Below are 16,838 nucleotides of genomic sequence, written 5' to 3'. Positions count from 1 at the left end.
TTCAGATTTTGGGAGGGGTAATTTTGTACCATTTCTCATTCCGAATTTTTTCATGTGTGGGTTGTATGTTATCACACCATCTTCATTTTGATTTCTTGCCCCACAGATTTCCTTTTGGAATATCTGTAGGTGTTTGTGTCTGCCTTCTCCAATACAGTGGATTAGTTGTTGTGAAAGGGATGTAATCTTGTGGCTTCCAAGAAGGTGGTGGTGAAGCCTATATTGGAAAACCTTTCTCAATCAGATATTATTTGCTAATTATGTTCTATAGTGGAAAACCTTTCTCAATCAGATAATATTTGCTAATTATGTTCTATATTGGAAAACCTTTCTCAATCAGATATTATTTGCTAATTATGTTCTGGTAGGCTAATTATAGACTGGCTCTTGACCAAATAATTTGGAAGGTGAAAAGCAGCTGCTTTCTGATAGATGGAATATAATGTGGTTAGTTGATCTTTGGAATTTCTTTATCTTTTTAAGATCACTGTAATAATTCATTCCAAACACATCAATTAAATGCTGACTTTTAGCCATCCGTGTAGCAGAGGATCCTGTTGCTATGCATGAATTAATTTCTTAGAAGTGATTAGTAGAGGTTCTACTTGGCTTGGCAATTGCCAACAAAAATAGAATATGAGCTTTTTAAAAGAAAGCGTTCGTTCAGATATTCATATCGTGTATTGTCATCAATATACCAGTGATGGTTACTAAAAAAAATTTTTGTTAATATTTCACTTTTTTTGGAAAGCACCTTTATTTGTTGATTGTATGGTTCCTTGTTTACATGTGTATCTATTAAAAAATTTCTTGAATACTCATCATGTCCAGGCATATTAAGAGTATGAAACTTAGGTATATTTAATCATTTTAGCTAAGAAGCAGTTGGGATTGCAGCAGTTACGGGTAGTGGAGGCTTGGTTGGAATATGCTTCCATTTACCTTTGAAAAGCACCTTTGCATCAGTTTTTCAGACCAAAATTTCTGGTTAGCAGTAATAAATTGATGAATGACTATTTCAGATTTTACGGACCATGACTAGTTATATGTCTTTGCTTCACCAGAATGTATGAAATATGATATGTGATTCTGTGTTTTATTGAGTTATATACAGAAAACATACCTGTTGATGAGGGAATGAGAATACATTCTAATAGCTTGATTTTTGATAGGATATTTTCAAATAAGCATTAGGGTGGCTATCAGGAGATCTGATTTAGGGTTTGCTGTGCCCTTATTGAACAATACCTGGCACACAATCATATTATTTTAGTGACCTTGAACACATTTTTTGACTTATCTGGGCCTCAGTATCCTCATTTATAAAATGAACATATTGGAATAGTTTACTTTTGAAGTCTTTTTTTGCTTAAAAATTGCATAGTTTTATTTAAGGTGAGGATATTTGCTTTTGTCATCTCTTTCTAGTGATGTTTTGGGGTTTGACATTTTGAAAGAAAGTTATCATTGTGGTCAAATTTGGCTTGACTCCTTTAAAGATAGGCTGTAAATATTTGGCTCTATATTCTTGAAATGAATTTTAGTATGACTATTTGGTTATTCCTGTGGACAGACTGTTGTGTCACAGTGTGGTTGTATGATTGCCATTAGTAACTTTGAAGTAAGCAAAGGAGGGTTAATTGATCTATTTGTAACATACTGTATGATAGGATAGCATTAAGGAAGTTGGAAGTGTATCTTAGAAATAATTTGTTCCATCTCCCTCATTTAACAGAGAAATGTACCCAAAAAATGTTTTTTAATTTATATGCTTAGCTTGTATCAGGAAAAGAACATTGATTTTATTCTCATTCAGTCATTCAACAAACATCTACTTGAACCTGTTAAGGAGCCTCCTTTTGAAGACCAGGTTGTGAATAATGTTATTAACATTTTTATTTTGATGTAAAATAGTTCTGCTCTAGTTCTGTCTCTCTCTGATGAAGAAGGAAACACCTTTCGTACTTCCCAAATATATATGGCCTTCAAATCTTGGCCATTCTATTTCTTCTTTATTCAGTGCTTATTGACTGAGCTGACATTCTATATAAGGCACCATTTAAGGTACCTATATTCAGTGTCAAGTAAAATTTCACACTCTCAAATTGTATTGTCAAAGTGTGAAATCTTTCTGATGTCCTTTTTTCCTCACTTTAATAAGTGCCATAGTGTTGTGGAGTACTAGCACCACCTCTTCCAATATAGTGGGGGCACACAGGAATGAACAATAAATGTAATACATAGTGATAGGTGCTATGAGAAAAAGCATGATTAGTGGATATTGATCAGTGGTGTACTATTTTATATAAGTGGTCAGGAAAAGTCTCTCTAGTAAGATAATTTTTGAGCATGATGTAGAGGAAGTGAACATGCAATATCTGGGGTAAATAGCATTTGAAGCACAGCAGCAAATAGCAAGTATAGCAAGTGTAATAGTCTTACACTTTTAATAGCACACCAATACTTTTTTTTTCTTTTTGAGACAGAGTCTTGCTCTGTTGCCCAGGCTGGAGTGCAGTGGCGCGATCTCGGCTCACTGCAACCTCCGCCTCCCGGGTTCAAGTGATTCTCCTTCCTCAGCCTCCCGAGTAGCTGGGACTACAGGCTTCCACCACCACGCCCAGCTAATTTTTGTATTTTTAGTAGAGACAGGGTTTCACTATGTTGGCCAGGCTGGTCTCGAACTCCTGACCTCGTGATCTGCCCGCCTCAGCCTCCCAAAGTGCTGGGATTACAGGCGTGAGCCACAGCACCCAGCCTACACACCAATACTTTTTAATAACTAATGTCATTATTCAGAGGCATTGATACTGAATTATTACACTATAATTATTCAGAGCCATCGATATTGAATGATTACACTATAATTGAAATGATATACATTTATTTTCAATTTGTAATGAATTAAGCCAAATAATATATTCTTCTTTAGTTTCACTTAAGGCATCTAGAGTAGTGTGCTTTGCTTTAGGCTAATTAACTCTAATTTTTAAAGATTTTTGAACTTTTTTGGTAGTCTCTTCAATTTTTAAATTAGTAATAGGTATTGTCAAGAAAGAAAGAAAATAATATTTAATCAGATAAGTTAAAAAATCCTGATTTTAGTAAAGGTAAACAGATTACTTATGAGTTTGTCAGAGGTTTTAATATGTGAATATATGTTGTTAATTTCCACAATTTGTTTGACAATGGTAGCCTATTTTATATTAGCTTTTCTATTTTGTAAAGCAGTCTCTGGGTAACACTAGTGTATCTGACTGCATATATCCCCAGGGTAGGATATATGCATCCCAAGAACTGCCTATTATGATCCACTAGGTTATAAACATAAAATGGCAGAATATTTCTATTTACTTTTAAAAATCTTGAGCAATGAGAATAAAAGCTATGCTAATATTTAGTATATGGGTTGGTGCTTTTGCCTTACCTAGGTCCTTACATGAAACAGTAATATACTATTTGTGAAATAACTTGACATGAATGGGAGTTCCAAAGTGATGAGTTTTAGTGATGTCCTCATTTGTTTGCTTGTTTATAGTGTAGTATATTACAGGAATTTTCTTAAACAGGTAAATGGATTTAGTTATTATTACCTAGTTTAACTAAAGGAGCTCCCACAAAAATGGGAAACTATCTTAAAGTAGATCGTTGCCATGAAACATGGATTTATAATCCTACTAACAAAAATCTGTGTTTTTGACAATTGCTGTTGATTCTTTATGGTTACGTAGTTGAATAAATTGTGATTTAGCTGTAATATGACAAGATAAGGGGCTTACCAGAAAAAAGAATAAGATGTTAATGAAATGGAACCTGTTTAATCAGTAAGGTATAATAAATAAGGGGAATTGATGAAAAAGGAAGTGGTAGCAGTAAATGGACAAGAACTATCAGCATTCTCTTTTATCCTAAATATAGTTGCAGCTTAATTTTCTCTCAGAGCTCCTTCAGGTGACAGTGAGTTATCCTTTGCAGTCATTCACGGTGGGTCACAGGCTGGCAGAGGCAGTGCCAGTTGCAGCACGTGTCTTCTGCTGTCATCTTAGGCAGTGACACCCAGCAAGCCAATGTCAGAAGGGGAGTGTGTGGAAGATTGTATAGGAAGTTTATGTGGTTCATCACTACAACCAACCTGGCATTAGTATAATAAATCCCACGTGATTGAGATGTATTCTTTATGTCACTAGGTTTAATTTGCTATTATTTTCTTTGGGATTTTAGTTTTTGTATTTATAAAATAGATTTAACTCATAATTTTCTTTTCTTCTAAACAACTCTGCAGATTTTAGTATAAGGGGTATGTTGTCCAAATAAAATATGGTAGGGAGTATTCCTTATTTTCACATTCTCTGGAAGAGTTTGTGGAAGATATCTGTTAATTTTTTTCTTAAATATTTCTTAAAATTCACCTATTAAGCTTTCTGTGTGTACAGATTCCATGTGTCTGGAGAATTTTTTGTGCATGTGTTTGTTTTTTTAGTTAATACAGGTGCAGTTTCTTTAACATATATAGGACTATTCAAATTTTGTAATTCTTTAGTTTTGGTAAATTGTGTTTTTTATTTTAGTAGTTTTAAAATTTTATGTAAAATGTTATATTTATTGATACATTTTGTAATATCTTCTCATTTTTAGAAATATTTATAGATTATATAATGTCCCACATTTGTGCCTGATGTTGGAAGCTTTGTGGGTTTTTCCACTTCATTATTTATCATCTTTACTTTTTTATTTTTTTATTTTTATTATTTTATTTTATTTTATTATTATTATACTTTAAGTTTTAGGGTACATGTGCACAATGTGCAGGTTAGTTACATATGTATACATGTGCCATGCTGGTGTGCTGCACCCATTAACTCGTCATTTAGCATTAGGTATATCTCCTAAAGCTATCCCTCCCCACTCCCCCAACCCCACAACAGTCCCCAGAGTGTGATGTTCCCCTTCCTGTGTCCATGTGTTCTCATTGTTCAATTCCCACCTATGAGTGAGAATGTGCGGTGATTTATCATCTTACTACTTGTTTCACTTTTTTCTCGTCTTTTTTCTCTTTTTGCTTTCTTTGGCTTCCTCTGTCCTATATGTCTTTTAAAAGATTTTTAAAAATATTTTCCATCATACTAAATATTCCTTTTGCTGTAGTCTTTATTTTTTTTCACTGTCTTTTGGTTTCCTAACTCTGTTTCCGGCTCTCTTTCATCTGATTATGTCATCTATTGAGTTATTAATAGTACATATTTCATAGATCTAGAATTTCTATTTTATGGATTCCAGTTCTCTGGTGAAAATCTCTATCCTATCTGTTTTCTCCATTTCCCTTCTGTTTTTTGGATGTGTTAGGAACTCTTACATACATTTTAAAAACTCTGTGATAACTAGCATCGAAACCACCTATGGACCTATCTCTGGACCTATTTCTTTTGTCTTATCTGTTTTCTGTGTGTGGGGGGTGGGCGGGAGGGGGTGTTTCTTTTTTGTTTTTTCTGTCGTCATTTCTGATAATTTTGTTTTGGAAGCTGGACATCATATGTGAAAAACTGGAAAGACTGTAGGATGTTAACAGTGTCCAAAGAGACTTCATCCTCTCCTGTCCTAGGTAGGTAGAATTGGGGGCTAATCATATTCCAGTGGTTCTCAAACTTTGGGATGTATTAGAAATATAGAGGCCAAGGCTTGTTGCAGTGATGCAGGGTTTCCCATCTCTTGATCCATGTCAAGAATTGGCAGATGCCCCAAGGGAAAGTACCTTTGCCTTGTGTTATCTCACCTCTCAACATGGTTTTCCTTTTTCTCTTGTTTCCCTTTAATTCCTCATTGCCTCAGTGTTCTCCAATGCTTTTAAGCAAAGCTTTATATATATATATGTTTTCTCTTTGTTTCCAGCTGTAGCATTGATGTGCCACAAACCACTGAATCATTCGTGGAAGCAGCAAAAGTCTATGGTTTTATTATTTTGAAAACAAAACAGAAGAAAAACTCATGGTTTTAGTTTCTTTTTTCTTTCAGGAAAAACATAAACAAGAATTGGAAGACATGAGGAAAGCTGGTCACGAAGCCCTCAGCATTATTGTGGATGAATATAAGGTAGAGGTTTGAGAGTGTTTACTTTTTTAAACCTTGGATAACTTTAGTAAAAAATGTACACATGTAGGTATGTGCAAACATATACAAATTATATGTGTAGTCTTATTTTGCTATAGAATTTCTTTCCATTCAGCAACAAATATCCATTGAAAGCATACTCAGTGGATTACAAAGGTAATATTAGACACTGTTCTGAATTTGAGAAAGTTTGAGAATATTTGAGAATATAGTATCAGCAGGTAAAGAAATTCAAGTACAAAATAATATAGAATTAGTTGCTAGATTATCTTTTTTGTCTCTGCTGTGGTTCCTCTGACAGGAAAAAAATTAAGGCATGAAATATATCAGAAAAAATATTATACCTTTTTGCTTTTCTTTTCTTAAACCAATTAGATAGATTTGGGTACACTTTAGCAATAACAGAAATTATTATGTCAGTATCATAGATATACAGTGAAACATTAATACTTCAAATTATTTTAAAAGTTATTCGATTCTGTGCCTGCATAAGCTGAAATATTTAAAGCACATTGAGCATTTAATGTCAAATTTTTATTTCCCTTTAAACTTCATGTTAGATCATTTTTCTTTTACAAGTAATTAAGGATGAATATGTTTTTATTGAAATAAAATTCAAACAATTCTCCCTAGAAGTAACCAGTATTGGCAGTTCCATTGTATATTCTTCTAAGAGATTTTTCCATCTACTTGTATATACTTACATGCTCATAACATGCTATATAGTTTTGAATTGATTTAAAAAAATGTTATCTTACTAAATTTACTCTTTCTTGCTGTATTTACTCACTGACTTGGAGATATTTTCATGTCAGTACATATAAGCTTTTCCTATTTTTGTTACTCTTCTTTAGTTTTCACAGTATAAATATACCATAATTTGTTTAACCATACATGTTTAGATAGGCATTTTGTTTTTCATTGTTCATTATAATAAATATAAAAAATTATCCCTATTACAGTTAGAATATAGAAATTTTTGTGTTGTTGATTAAACTTCCTCACTAGACTTGTTAGAAGTTAATGTCATTTTAGTTGATAATTTAGTGTCAAAAGCTTCCTTAAATCATTTGGGCCGGGCATGGTGGCTCACGCCTGTAATCCCAGCACTTCGGGAGGCCGAGGCGGATGGATCACAGGAGATCGAGACCATCCTGGCTAACATGGTGAAACCCCATCTCTATTAATAATACAAAAAATTAGCCGGGCATGGTGGCGGGTGCCTGTAGTCCCAGCTATTCGGGAGGCTGAGGCAGGAGACTGGCATGAACCCGGGAGGCGGAGCTTGCAGTGAGCCGAGATTGCGCCACTGCACTCTAGCCTGGGCAACAGAGCAAGGCTCCATCTGGAAAAAAGAAAAAGAAAAAAGAAAAACCATTTGGATAAAAGTAGGAAAAAAAGTAGATCCAGAATTAAGTGAAAAGTGTTTTTTTTTTTTTCTTTCTTCACTTAGGGTATTAAAATAGTCTACTAGATATGTCTTAGGACATGAAAGGCCATTTTTGTGACCATACCCAATATAGTAGTTGATGCTCATTGTTAAAAAGGTCATTAAAAAATGTCTGATTTTGGCGGAGCATGGTGGTTCACATCTGCAATTCCGACACTTTGGGATGCCGAAGCCGGTGGATCACCTGAGGTTGGAGGTTCCAGACCAGCCTGGCCAACATGGTGAAACCCCGTTTCTACTAAAAATATAAAAATTAGCTGGGCCTGCTGGTGCACGCCTGTAATCCCAGCTACTTGGGGGAGGCTGAGGCAGGAGAATCGCTTGAATCTGGGAGGCGGAGATTGCAGTGAGCCGAGATCGCGCCATTGCACTCCTGCCTGGGTAACAGAGCGAGACTCCGTCTCAAAAAAAAAACAAAAGCAAAAAACAAAGTCTGATTTTTATAGCAATGATAATTGGCCCTTTTATAATGTTTTTAATATTTTTTCTGTTAATATAAACCAGTTTTACAGTTATTGAGTTGAGGAAAAGTCCTATATTATTATAGTATTGATTTTGACAACTTATTTTATCCCTAACGCTGAGGGTGGGAAGAATTAAAATACAATTGGCCTAATATATTTGCAGATTCCATAACCATGGATGAGAAATGTTTGGGGAAGAAAAGCAATAAAAATAACAGTACAACGGTAAAAAGTAACACAAATTACTTGCTATCTAGAAAAAGAGAAGCATACGGTAAAATAATTATCACATGAACTTCTCATGCATGAATGTAGGATCAGGAAGAAAATCATTCCACTTCTTGTTCTGTAATGTACCACAAACCATCAACACATTATGATTTTTTCTATATGAATTATTTTACCTTTTTTCCATATTATTATGAAAGCTGACTCTCAGCATATTTTAGAACACCTTCGTTGCAAAATTTTACATGATATCCAATATATCTGATAATATTTCTCCTCAGAGTACTATAATGTTATTGTACAAGATGTGGAATTCAACAAGTCATATGATTAATCAATATGCAATGAATTTTCACTGATTTAAAAGTATTTATATCCTTTGACTATAAACCGACTGTGAGCTATGAAATAAAAAATTAAATATAACTTCATAGGCAATTTGATTGAATTCCTAATCCATTTTAGCAAGTCATCTATAACATCTGAAAATTTTACATTTCTTTTTAACTGAGTGCTAAGTAATGATGCTGGACAAATATGTAAAATGAGTAGCTCTTAACCAAATTTCTTCAAAATGCCATTTGTAAATACTAGAATAGTTTTCACTTATGATTTTAACCTCCTTAGTTACCAGTATTGAAATTTATACCAATAAATATGTTTGCAGTGAAGAAAATATTGTGGAGTTAGAACCAAAAAATGATTTAAAAACATCAAAAGCAACCTGTTTAAAAAACAGCTAAGCACACTCACAATAACAAGAAAAGTAATTTTTCATTAATATTTTTAAAGCCGTATTTTACTGTAGTATATGAAAATTTGATAGATGATTTGTTAATTATTAGGTATTTCAAAAGGAAACCAAAATATCTCTAGTTACTATTGTTAACAAAAGTTGTGTGAACATTCTCTTTGCATTTATTCATTTCTTAATTCAACAAAGATTATTGATTATCTTATTTATACCAGGGATTATTGTAAATACAGCAGTGAGCAAAATATTCAAATCCTTGTTTCAGTGGGATATAATTCCACATCTACATTCCATGACTACATATAATATTTAGGAAGGAAGAAACTTAAAGTCATAGCATTCCTTGACATTTCAGTTTTCAGGGCTTCACACTTTTACCTCTCCCTCCCCTGTAAGTGTTTACTCAAATATGCAACTGGAATAAAAAAATCTGTTACTGTCTCACCACCAGTCCTGGCTCCTGGGGATCTTACGTCTTTCTAGTTATCCTGGACTAGATGTAATCAATCACTTTTTTCCTGTCCCAGTTGAGCTGAAATACTGTTGAGGAGTTTGAAAAAATACTCCTTAGAAAAGAAAGTGGAAAATACCAAGTAAAGTAAAACAAAAATGGCAAAAGCCTAAAATGTAATGCATAGGAAGATAACTTATGTTTGTATAAACTTCTGCTTTCAGAAATATGAAGACATAACTTTATATTTTTCCTACTTAGTACAGATTTTTAAAAAACTGGATATTTTATATAAAAATATAGTCCCTGAAATAAGTCCCTGAAGGTAAGACAGAAACAGGCAGACTAGCTAGGAACCATGACACCCAAGTAACTACATAGTAGTGGGTTCCCTGGATTTTCTTTTTACCCTTTTTGTCCCACTAAAGTACTGGAGAAGTGAGTAACCCAGAAATAGCAATGGACATATAGAAAGAAGCCTCACGAAAAGCCTACTCTCTCTAACCAAAAGCCTCCACCTAGTAAGACAGAAAACTATTAGATAATACCCATTCTACTTCCGCCAAGTACCATAGGAAGAAATGGCAGTGAAGGCTTATTAGAGAGAGAACTTAGATTTTCACTTTTATCAGCCTATAAATGAGGAACTCTTCTATCTCCTCACTGGGGTGGTGTTAATGAAGGTGAGGCAGGGAACTAGGACTTTAATTCATGCTTGGCAATAAGCCCCCTTCCTACGAGTGTTGGGATAGGCCATCTAGGAAACTAGACTTCTGCCCTAAGCTGGCGTTGATGAGGTATTCCTCCCTTACTGTGTTGGGAAGGTATCAAGGGATATCTAATGGGAATCAAGACTGTCATTTCTGCTTGGTGTAGTAATGAAGCCACTCCTCTGTGGTTTCAGTGGATGGTTTGTGGGGAACAATAATGTGGTACCCTTACTCCTCACAGCCGGACTGGTATCAGTGGAGGCCTTGTGGGAAGCTGAACTCCCAACCATGTCCAGAAATAACAAGGAGATCCTTGTTCCCTGTATGCTGAGTGCTAGTAGAGGCTGAGTTGGGTACTTAGACTTCCACCCTACCTGGAGGTTTTCATTTTTCTCGGCTGGAGTGGTGTCCTGTCAGAAGAAATCTCCTGAAACATGATTTCAAACGTCTAGATTTCAATTAAAAAATACTTATATAATACTTATATCAGGAACCAAGAATATTTTGTCTTGAATGAAAACCAAAAAGGACAACAGATACTGAACTGAGCAGATTCCAGTTTTAGAATTATTTGTCAAGAATTTTAAGTATCTGACAAGGATTTTAAATCATTAATTACAAAAATGTTTTAACAAGTGATTATGAACATTCTTGAAACCAATGTGAAAACAGAAAATACCAGCAAGTGTCAGCAAAGTAATAGATTGTATGAAGAAGAACCAACTGGCAATTTTAGAAGTAGAAATACAATAACCAAAATTAAAAACTCAGAGATGGGCTCAATAATGGAATGGAGAAATAAGGAAAGAATCAGTAAATTTGAAAAAAATAGAAGTTACCCAATTCGAACAGTATAGAGAAAGCAAACTGAAAACAAATGAATAGGGGTTTAGGAATTTGTGGGATTATGATGAAAGACCTAAAATTCATGTTATCCAATCCTGGAAGGAGTGAAGAAAGAAGGCAAAACTTAAAAACATTCAAAGTAAGATTAGCTCACAATTTCCCAAATTTGGCAAAAGATAATACTGCATATTTCAGAAGCCAAATGAACTGCAAATATGATAAAGACAAAAACAAACAAAATGCATGTCAGCACCCACTATAATGGTTAATTTATGCATCAGCTTGACTGGGCAATGGTTTCTAGATATTTGAGCAAATTTTATTTGAATGTTTTTGTGAGGATTTTTTTTTTAATTCAGATAAGATTAACATTTACATCTGTCAACTTTGAATATGGCAAATTTCCCTCCATAATGTAGGTGGGCAACATCCAATCATTTGAAGGCCTTAACAGAACAAAAACTGACCTTCCCTGAACAGGAAAGGATTCTGCCAATAGACTGCCTTTGGGTGCAAGCTGCAACATTAGTTCCTTTCTGGGTCTCCAGCCTGTCAGCCTTGTTTGCAGATTTTGAACTTGATAGCCTGCATAATCACATAAGCCAATCCCTTAGAGGAAGTTTTTCTGTGTATTTGTACATATATGGATTTATTTCTCTGGAGACCTTAATACACACATAGCTAAACTTCCCTCAACCAAAAATTGAAAATCTTGAAAGCAGCCAGAGAAAAATGACATTTTACCTACAGAATAACAGAAATATGATAGACGTTTCATCAGAAACTGTGGAGGTCAGAGGAAATGGAACAAGTGCTGAAAAAAGAACTTTTAACCACAAATTTCATATCCAACCCATATTTTTCCTTTAATTCTTTTGTCATTGAATAACTTATTTTTGGTGACTTTAATTCTTTTAAAATTACTGAGGCTTATTTTGTGGCCTAGCCTCTGATCTATCCTGTGCACTTGAGTAAATGTATATTCTGCTATTGTTAGATGGACCGTACTGCAGATATCTATAGGGGTAGATGGTTTATAGTGTTGCTTAGGTTTTCTCTGTGCAGTTGATAATCTGCCTAATTTTTCTAGCCTTTATTTAATGTGGGGTGGTGAAATCTCTAAATATTATAGTTGAATTGTTTATGTCGCTTTTAATTCTGTCAGTTTTTACTTCATGCATATTTTGGATATTTTGTTAGTTACATATCTGTTTTTAGTTGTTACATCTTAATGTTAGTTTGTTTTCATACTGTTATAAAGAACTACTAGAGACTAATTTATAAAGAAAAGAGGTTTAATTGCCTCACAGTTCTGCCTGGCTTACAATCATTGCAGAAGGTGAAGGAGAAGCAAGCACCTTCTTCACAAGGCAGCAGGGGGGAGAGAGAGAAAGAGAGAGAGAGAGAGATCAGAAGTGCACACTTTTAAGCCATCAGATCTTATGAGGACTCACTGACTACCATAAGAACAGCATGCTGGAAATCTGCCCCCGTGATCTAGTCACCTCCCACCAAGGCCCTCCCCTGACACATGGGAATTACAAATCAAGATGAGATTTCGGTGGGGACACAAAGCCAAACCATGTCATTCTGTCCCTGGCCCTTCCCAAATCTCATGTCCTTCTCACATTTCAAAATACAATTATGCCTTCCAACGTCCCCTAAAATCTTACCTCATTGCAGTATTAACCCAAAGTCCAAGTCCAAAGTCTCATCTGAGACAAGGCATATCACTTTTGCCTATGAGCCTGTAAAATCAAAAACAAGTTAGTTACTTCTAAGATACAGTGGTGGTACAGGCATTGGTAAATGCTCCCATTCAAAATGGAAGAAATTGGCCAAAAAAAAGTAGCTACAGGCCCCATGTGAGTCTGAAACCCAGCAGGGCAGTCATTAAATCTTAAATCTCCAAAATTATCTCCTTTGACTCCATGTCTCACATCCAGGACATTCTGATACAAGAGGTAAGCTGCCAAGGCTTTGAGCAGCTCTCCCGCTGAGGCTCTGCAGGGTACAGCCCTGTGGCTGCTTCCACAGGCTGGCATTGAGTACCTACAGGTTTTTCAGGCATACAGTGCAAACTCTCAGAGGATCTACCATTCTGGGGTCTCAAAGATGGTGGTCCACTTCTCACAGCTCCACTAGGTAGTGCCCCAGTGGAGACTCTGTGTAGGGGATCCAACCCCACATTTTCCTTCTGCACTCCCCTAGTAGAGGTTCTCTGTGAGGGCTCCTCCTCTGTAGCAAACTTCTGCCTGGACATCCAGGCATTTACATATATCCTCTGAAATCTAGGCAAAGGCTCCAAAATCTCAACCCTTGCCTTCTGTGCACCTGCAGTGCCAACACCACATTGAAGCTACCAAGGCTTGGGGCTTACACCCTCTGAGGCAATGGACCGAGCTGTACCTTGGCCCCTTTTAGCCACAGCTAGAGCTGGAGTAGCTGGGACAGTGTACCATGTCCAGAGACTGCATAGAGCAGTGCGGCCCTGAGACCATCCCACACAACCATTTTTCCCTCCTAGGCCTCTACGGGCTATGGGAGGGGCTGCCATGAAGATCTTTAAAATGCCCTGAAGACATCTTCCCACTGTTTTGGCTATAAACATTCAACTCCTTGTTACATATGCAAATTACTGCAGCCAACTTGAATTTCTCCCCAGAAAATGGGTTTTTATTTTCTATTGCATGTTTGGTCAGTCTGCAAATTTTCCAAACTTTTATATTCTGCTTCCCTTTTAAAAATGAGTTCCAATTTGAGATCATCTCTTTGTGAATGTATGACTGTGCACTTTCAGAAAAAGGTCACTTCTAGAGTGCTTTGCTGCTTAGACATTTCTTCTGCCAGATATCCTAAATCATGTCTCTCAAGTTCAGCATTTTACAATTCTCTAGGGCAGGGGCAAAATGCCGTGAGTCTCTTTGTTAAAGGATAGCAAGAATGACATTTGCTCCATATCCCAATAAGTTTCTCATCCTCCTCTGAGACCACCTCAGCGTGGGCTTCATTGTCCATATCAGTGTCAGCATTTTGGTCAAAACCATTCAACAAGTCTCCAGGAAGTTACAAACTTTCCCACATCTTCCTGTCTTCTTCTGAGCTCTCCAACATGTTTCAACCTTCATCTTTTACCCAGTTCCCAATTTGCTTCCACATTTTTAGGTGTCTTTATAGCAGCTCCCCACTCCCAGTACCAATTTTTTGTATTAGTCAGTTTTCACACTGTTATAAAGAACTACTTGAGACTGGGTTATTTATAAAGAAAAGAGATTTAATTGACTCACAGTTCCACATTGCTGGGGAGACCTCAGAAAACTTATAATCGTGGCAGAAGGCAAAGGAGAAGCAAGCACCTTCTTCGCAAGACAGCAGGAGAGAGAGCGAGCGAAGTGGGAAGAGCCACACTTTTAAGCTGTCAGATCTCATGAGAACTCACTCACTATCATGAGAACAGCATGGAGGAAATTGCCTCCATGATCTAATCACTTCCTGCCAGGCCCTTCCCCTGACATGTGGGAATTATAATTCAAGATGAAATTTGGGTGGGGACACAGAGCCAAACCATATCAGTCTTCCTGATGGATTCACTCTCTTACCATATTTTTTATCTCTAGTAAGATTTTTTTTTTTGGTATAAAGTCTATTTTTTTCTGATATTTAATATAGCCACTCCCATTCTATTTTGGTGGTAGTTTGTATAGCAGGGGTCCCTAACCCCCAGGCTGTGGACCAGTACCATTTGGTGGCCTGTTAGGAACTGGGCTGCACAGCAGGAAGTGTTGGTGGGCAAGCAAGCATTACTCCCTGAGCTCCACCACCTCAGATCAGTGGCATTATATTCTCATAGCCATGCAAAACCCTATGGTGAACTGCACATGTGAGAAATCTAGGTTACATGCTCCTTATGAGAATCTAATGCCTGATGATCTGAGGTTTAACAATTTCATCCTGAAACCATCCCCTTTACCTTAGTCTGTGGAAAAATTGTCTTCCATACCGTTTCCTGGTGCCAAAAAGGTTAGGGACTGCTGTATATATTTTCCCATCCTTTTACTTTGAACCAATTTGTGTCTTTGAATATAAAGTTTGTCTTTTGTACAAATAGAATTATATGCATATTATTTTAAACAATTGCTTTTTAAATCAGTTAAGAAAAGAGAAGCAGCATCCAATTAGGCTGTCATTTAAAATTACCCTTATAATTACTGCTCCCTCCATACCAGTGGGTTCTGCATCCATGAATTGAACATTGTATTCATTAGATGAGAAATCCATGGATATGGAGGGCCACATTTTTGTATCTGCAGGTTTCACAGGGCCGGAGGCTTGAACAATCTCAGATTTTCGTATCCTAAATGGTCCTGGAATCAGTCCCTTTGGATATCAAGTGGCATCACTACCTTTACTGGCATGCTTTGTTTTTCACATAGATCAAATTACTATCTGCAGCTGCTTGCATTAGTGTGAAGAACTTCCTTTAGTATTTATTTTCTTCTTCAAATTTTATGGTTTTAGGTCTTAGATTTAAGTCTTTAATTCATCTTGAGTTGATTTTTGTGTATGGTGAGAAATAGAAATCCAGTTTTATTCTTCTATATGTGGATATCCAGTTTTTCCAGCACCATTTGTTGAATAGGGTGTCCTTTCCTCAATTTATGTTTTTGTATGCTTTATCGAAGATCACTTGGCTGTAAGCATTCGGCTTTATTTCTGGGTTCTCTATTCTGTTACATTGGTCTAAGTATCTAATTTTATACCAGTACTATACTGTTTTGGTTACTACAGCTTTGTAGTATACTTTGAAATTCGGTAAATATGCTTCCAGATTTGTTCTTTTTGCTTAGGATTGCTTATTTGGGCTTTTTTGTTTTATATGAATTTTAGGATTATTTTTTCTATTTTGTGAACAATTATGTTGGTGTTTTGATATTAATTCCATAGTATCTGTAGATTGCTTTGGGCAGTGTGGTCATTTTAATGGTACTGATTCTTCCAGTCCATGATTATGAGATGTATTCTCATTTGTTTGTGTCATTAATGCTTTTTTTTAAATTTTTTAGTGGTGTTTTGTAGTTCTCCTTATAGAGATCTTTCACCTACTTGGTTATGTATATTCCTGGGTATTTAAAATTTTTTCTGTAGCTATTGTAAATGGATTGTGTTTTTTATTTCATTCTTACCTTCGTTGTTATTGGTGCTACTGATGTGTGTACATTGATTTTGTAACCTGAGACTTTACTGAATTCATTTATCAAATCTAAGAGTTTTTTGGAGAAGTCTTTGGGGTTTTCTAGGTATGCAGTCATGTCATTGGCAAACAGAGATAGTTCAAATTCCTGCTTTCCAATTTAGATGCACTTTATTTCTTTCTCTTGTCTGATTGCTCTGGGTAGGACTTCCAGTACTGTGTTGAACAGAGGTAGTGAAGATGGGCATCCTTGTCTTTTTTCAGGTCTTAGAGGAAATAATTTCAAATTTTTCCCATTCAGTATGATGTTGGCTGTGGTTTGGCATGTTTGGCTTTTATTACTTTGAGGAATGACTCTTCTGTGCCTAGTTTGTTGGGGTCCTTTAGTATTTATTATAAGTTGTATCTCCTAACAATTAATTTGTGTATTTTTTCACTTGCATTCTTTAAAGTTAGTTATTTAAAAAATAAGATTGTAGGCAGTTTTTGTTCGTTGATTTTAGTACTTTGAATATGTCATCTCATTGCCTTCTATCCTACATATGAGAAGTAAGCTGTTAATCTTTTTCAGATTCTCTTATACACTATGAGTTATTTTTATCCTGTTTTCAAATTGTCTGTTTTTCACTTTTAGTATTT

The 16,838-nt window shown here is 35.7% G+C and overlaps 1 protein-coding gene across 5 annotated transcripts in view; it reads left to right on the top strand.

Moving 5' to 3' along the window:
* CCDC91 (coiled-coil domain containing 91) overlaps nt 1-16,838 on the top strand; it is a 363,679-nt gene that overhangs the window by 169,962 nt on the left and 176,879 nt on the right. For 4 of the 5 annotated variants that reach the window (XM_063694095.1, XM_019039364.3, XM_019039366.3 and 1 more), the window contains one exon: nt 6,010-6,087. The exons of the other annotated variant lie outside the window; for it this stretch is intronic. In XM_063694095.1, the coding sequence (XP_063550165.1) occupies nt 6,010-6,087 (78 nt within the window). The remainder of the gene's footprint in view (nt 1-6,009; nt 6,088-16,838) is intronic. 5 annotated transcript variants of the gene reach the window in all.

This window comes from Gorilla gorilla, chromosome 10, assembly GCF_029281585.2.
Source record: "Gorilla gorilla gorilla isolate KB3781 chromosome 10, NHGRI_mGorGor1-v2.1_pri, whole genome shotgun sequence".
Classification (NCBI taxonomy): domain Eukaryota; kingdom Metazoa; phylum Chordata; class Mammalia; order Primates; family Hominidae; genus Gorilla; species Gorilla gorilla.
Note: the sequence above shows the minus strand (reverse complement) of the source record. Positions and strands in the feature narration are given on the sequence as shown.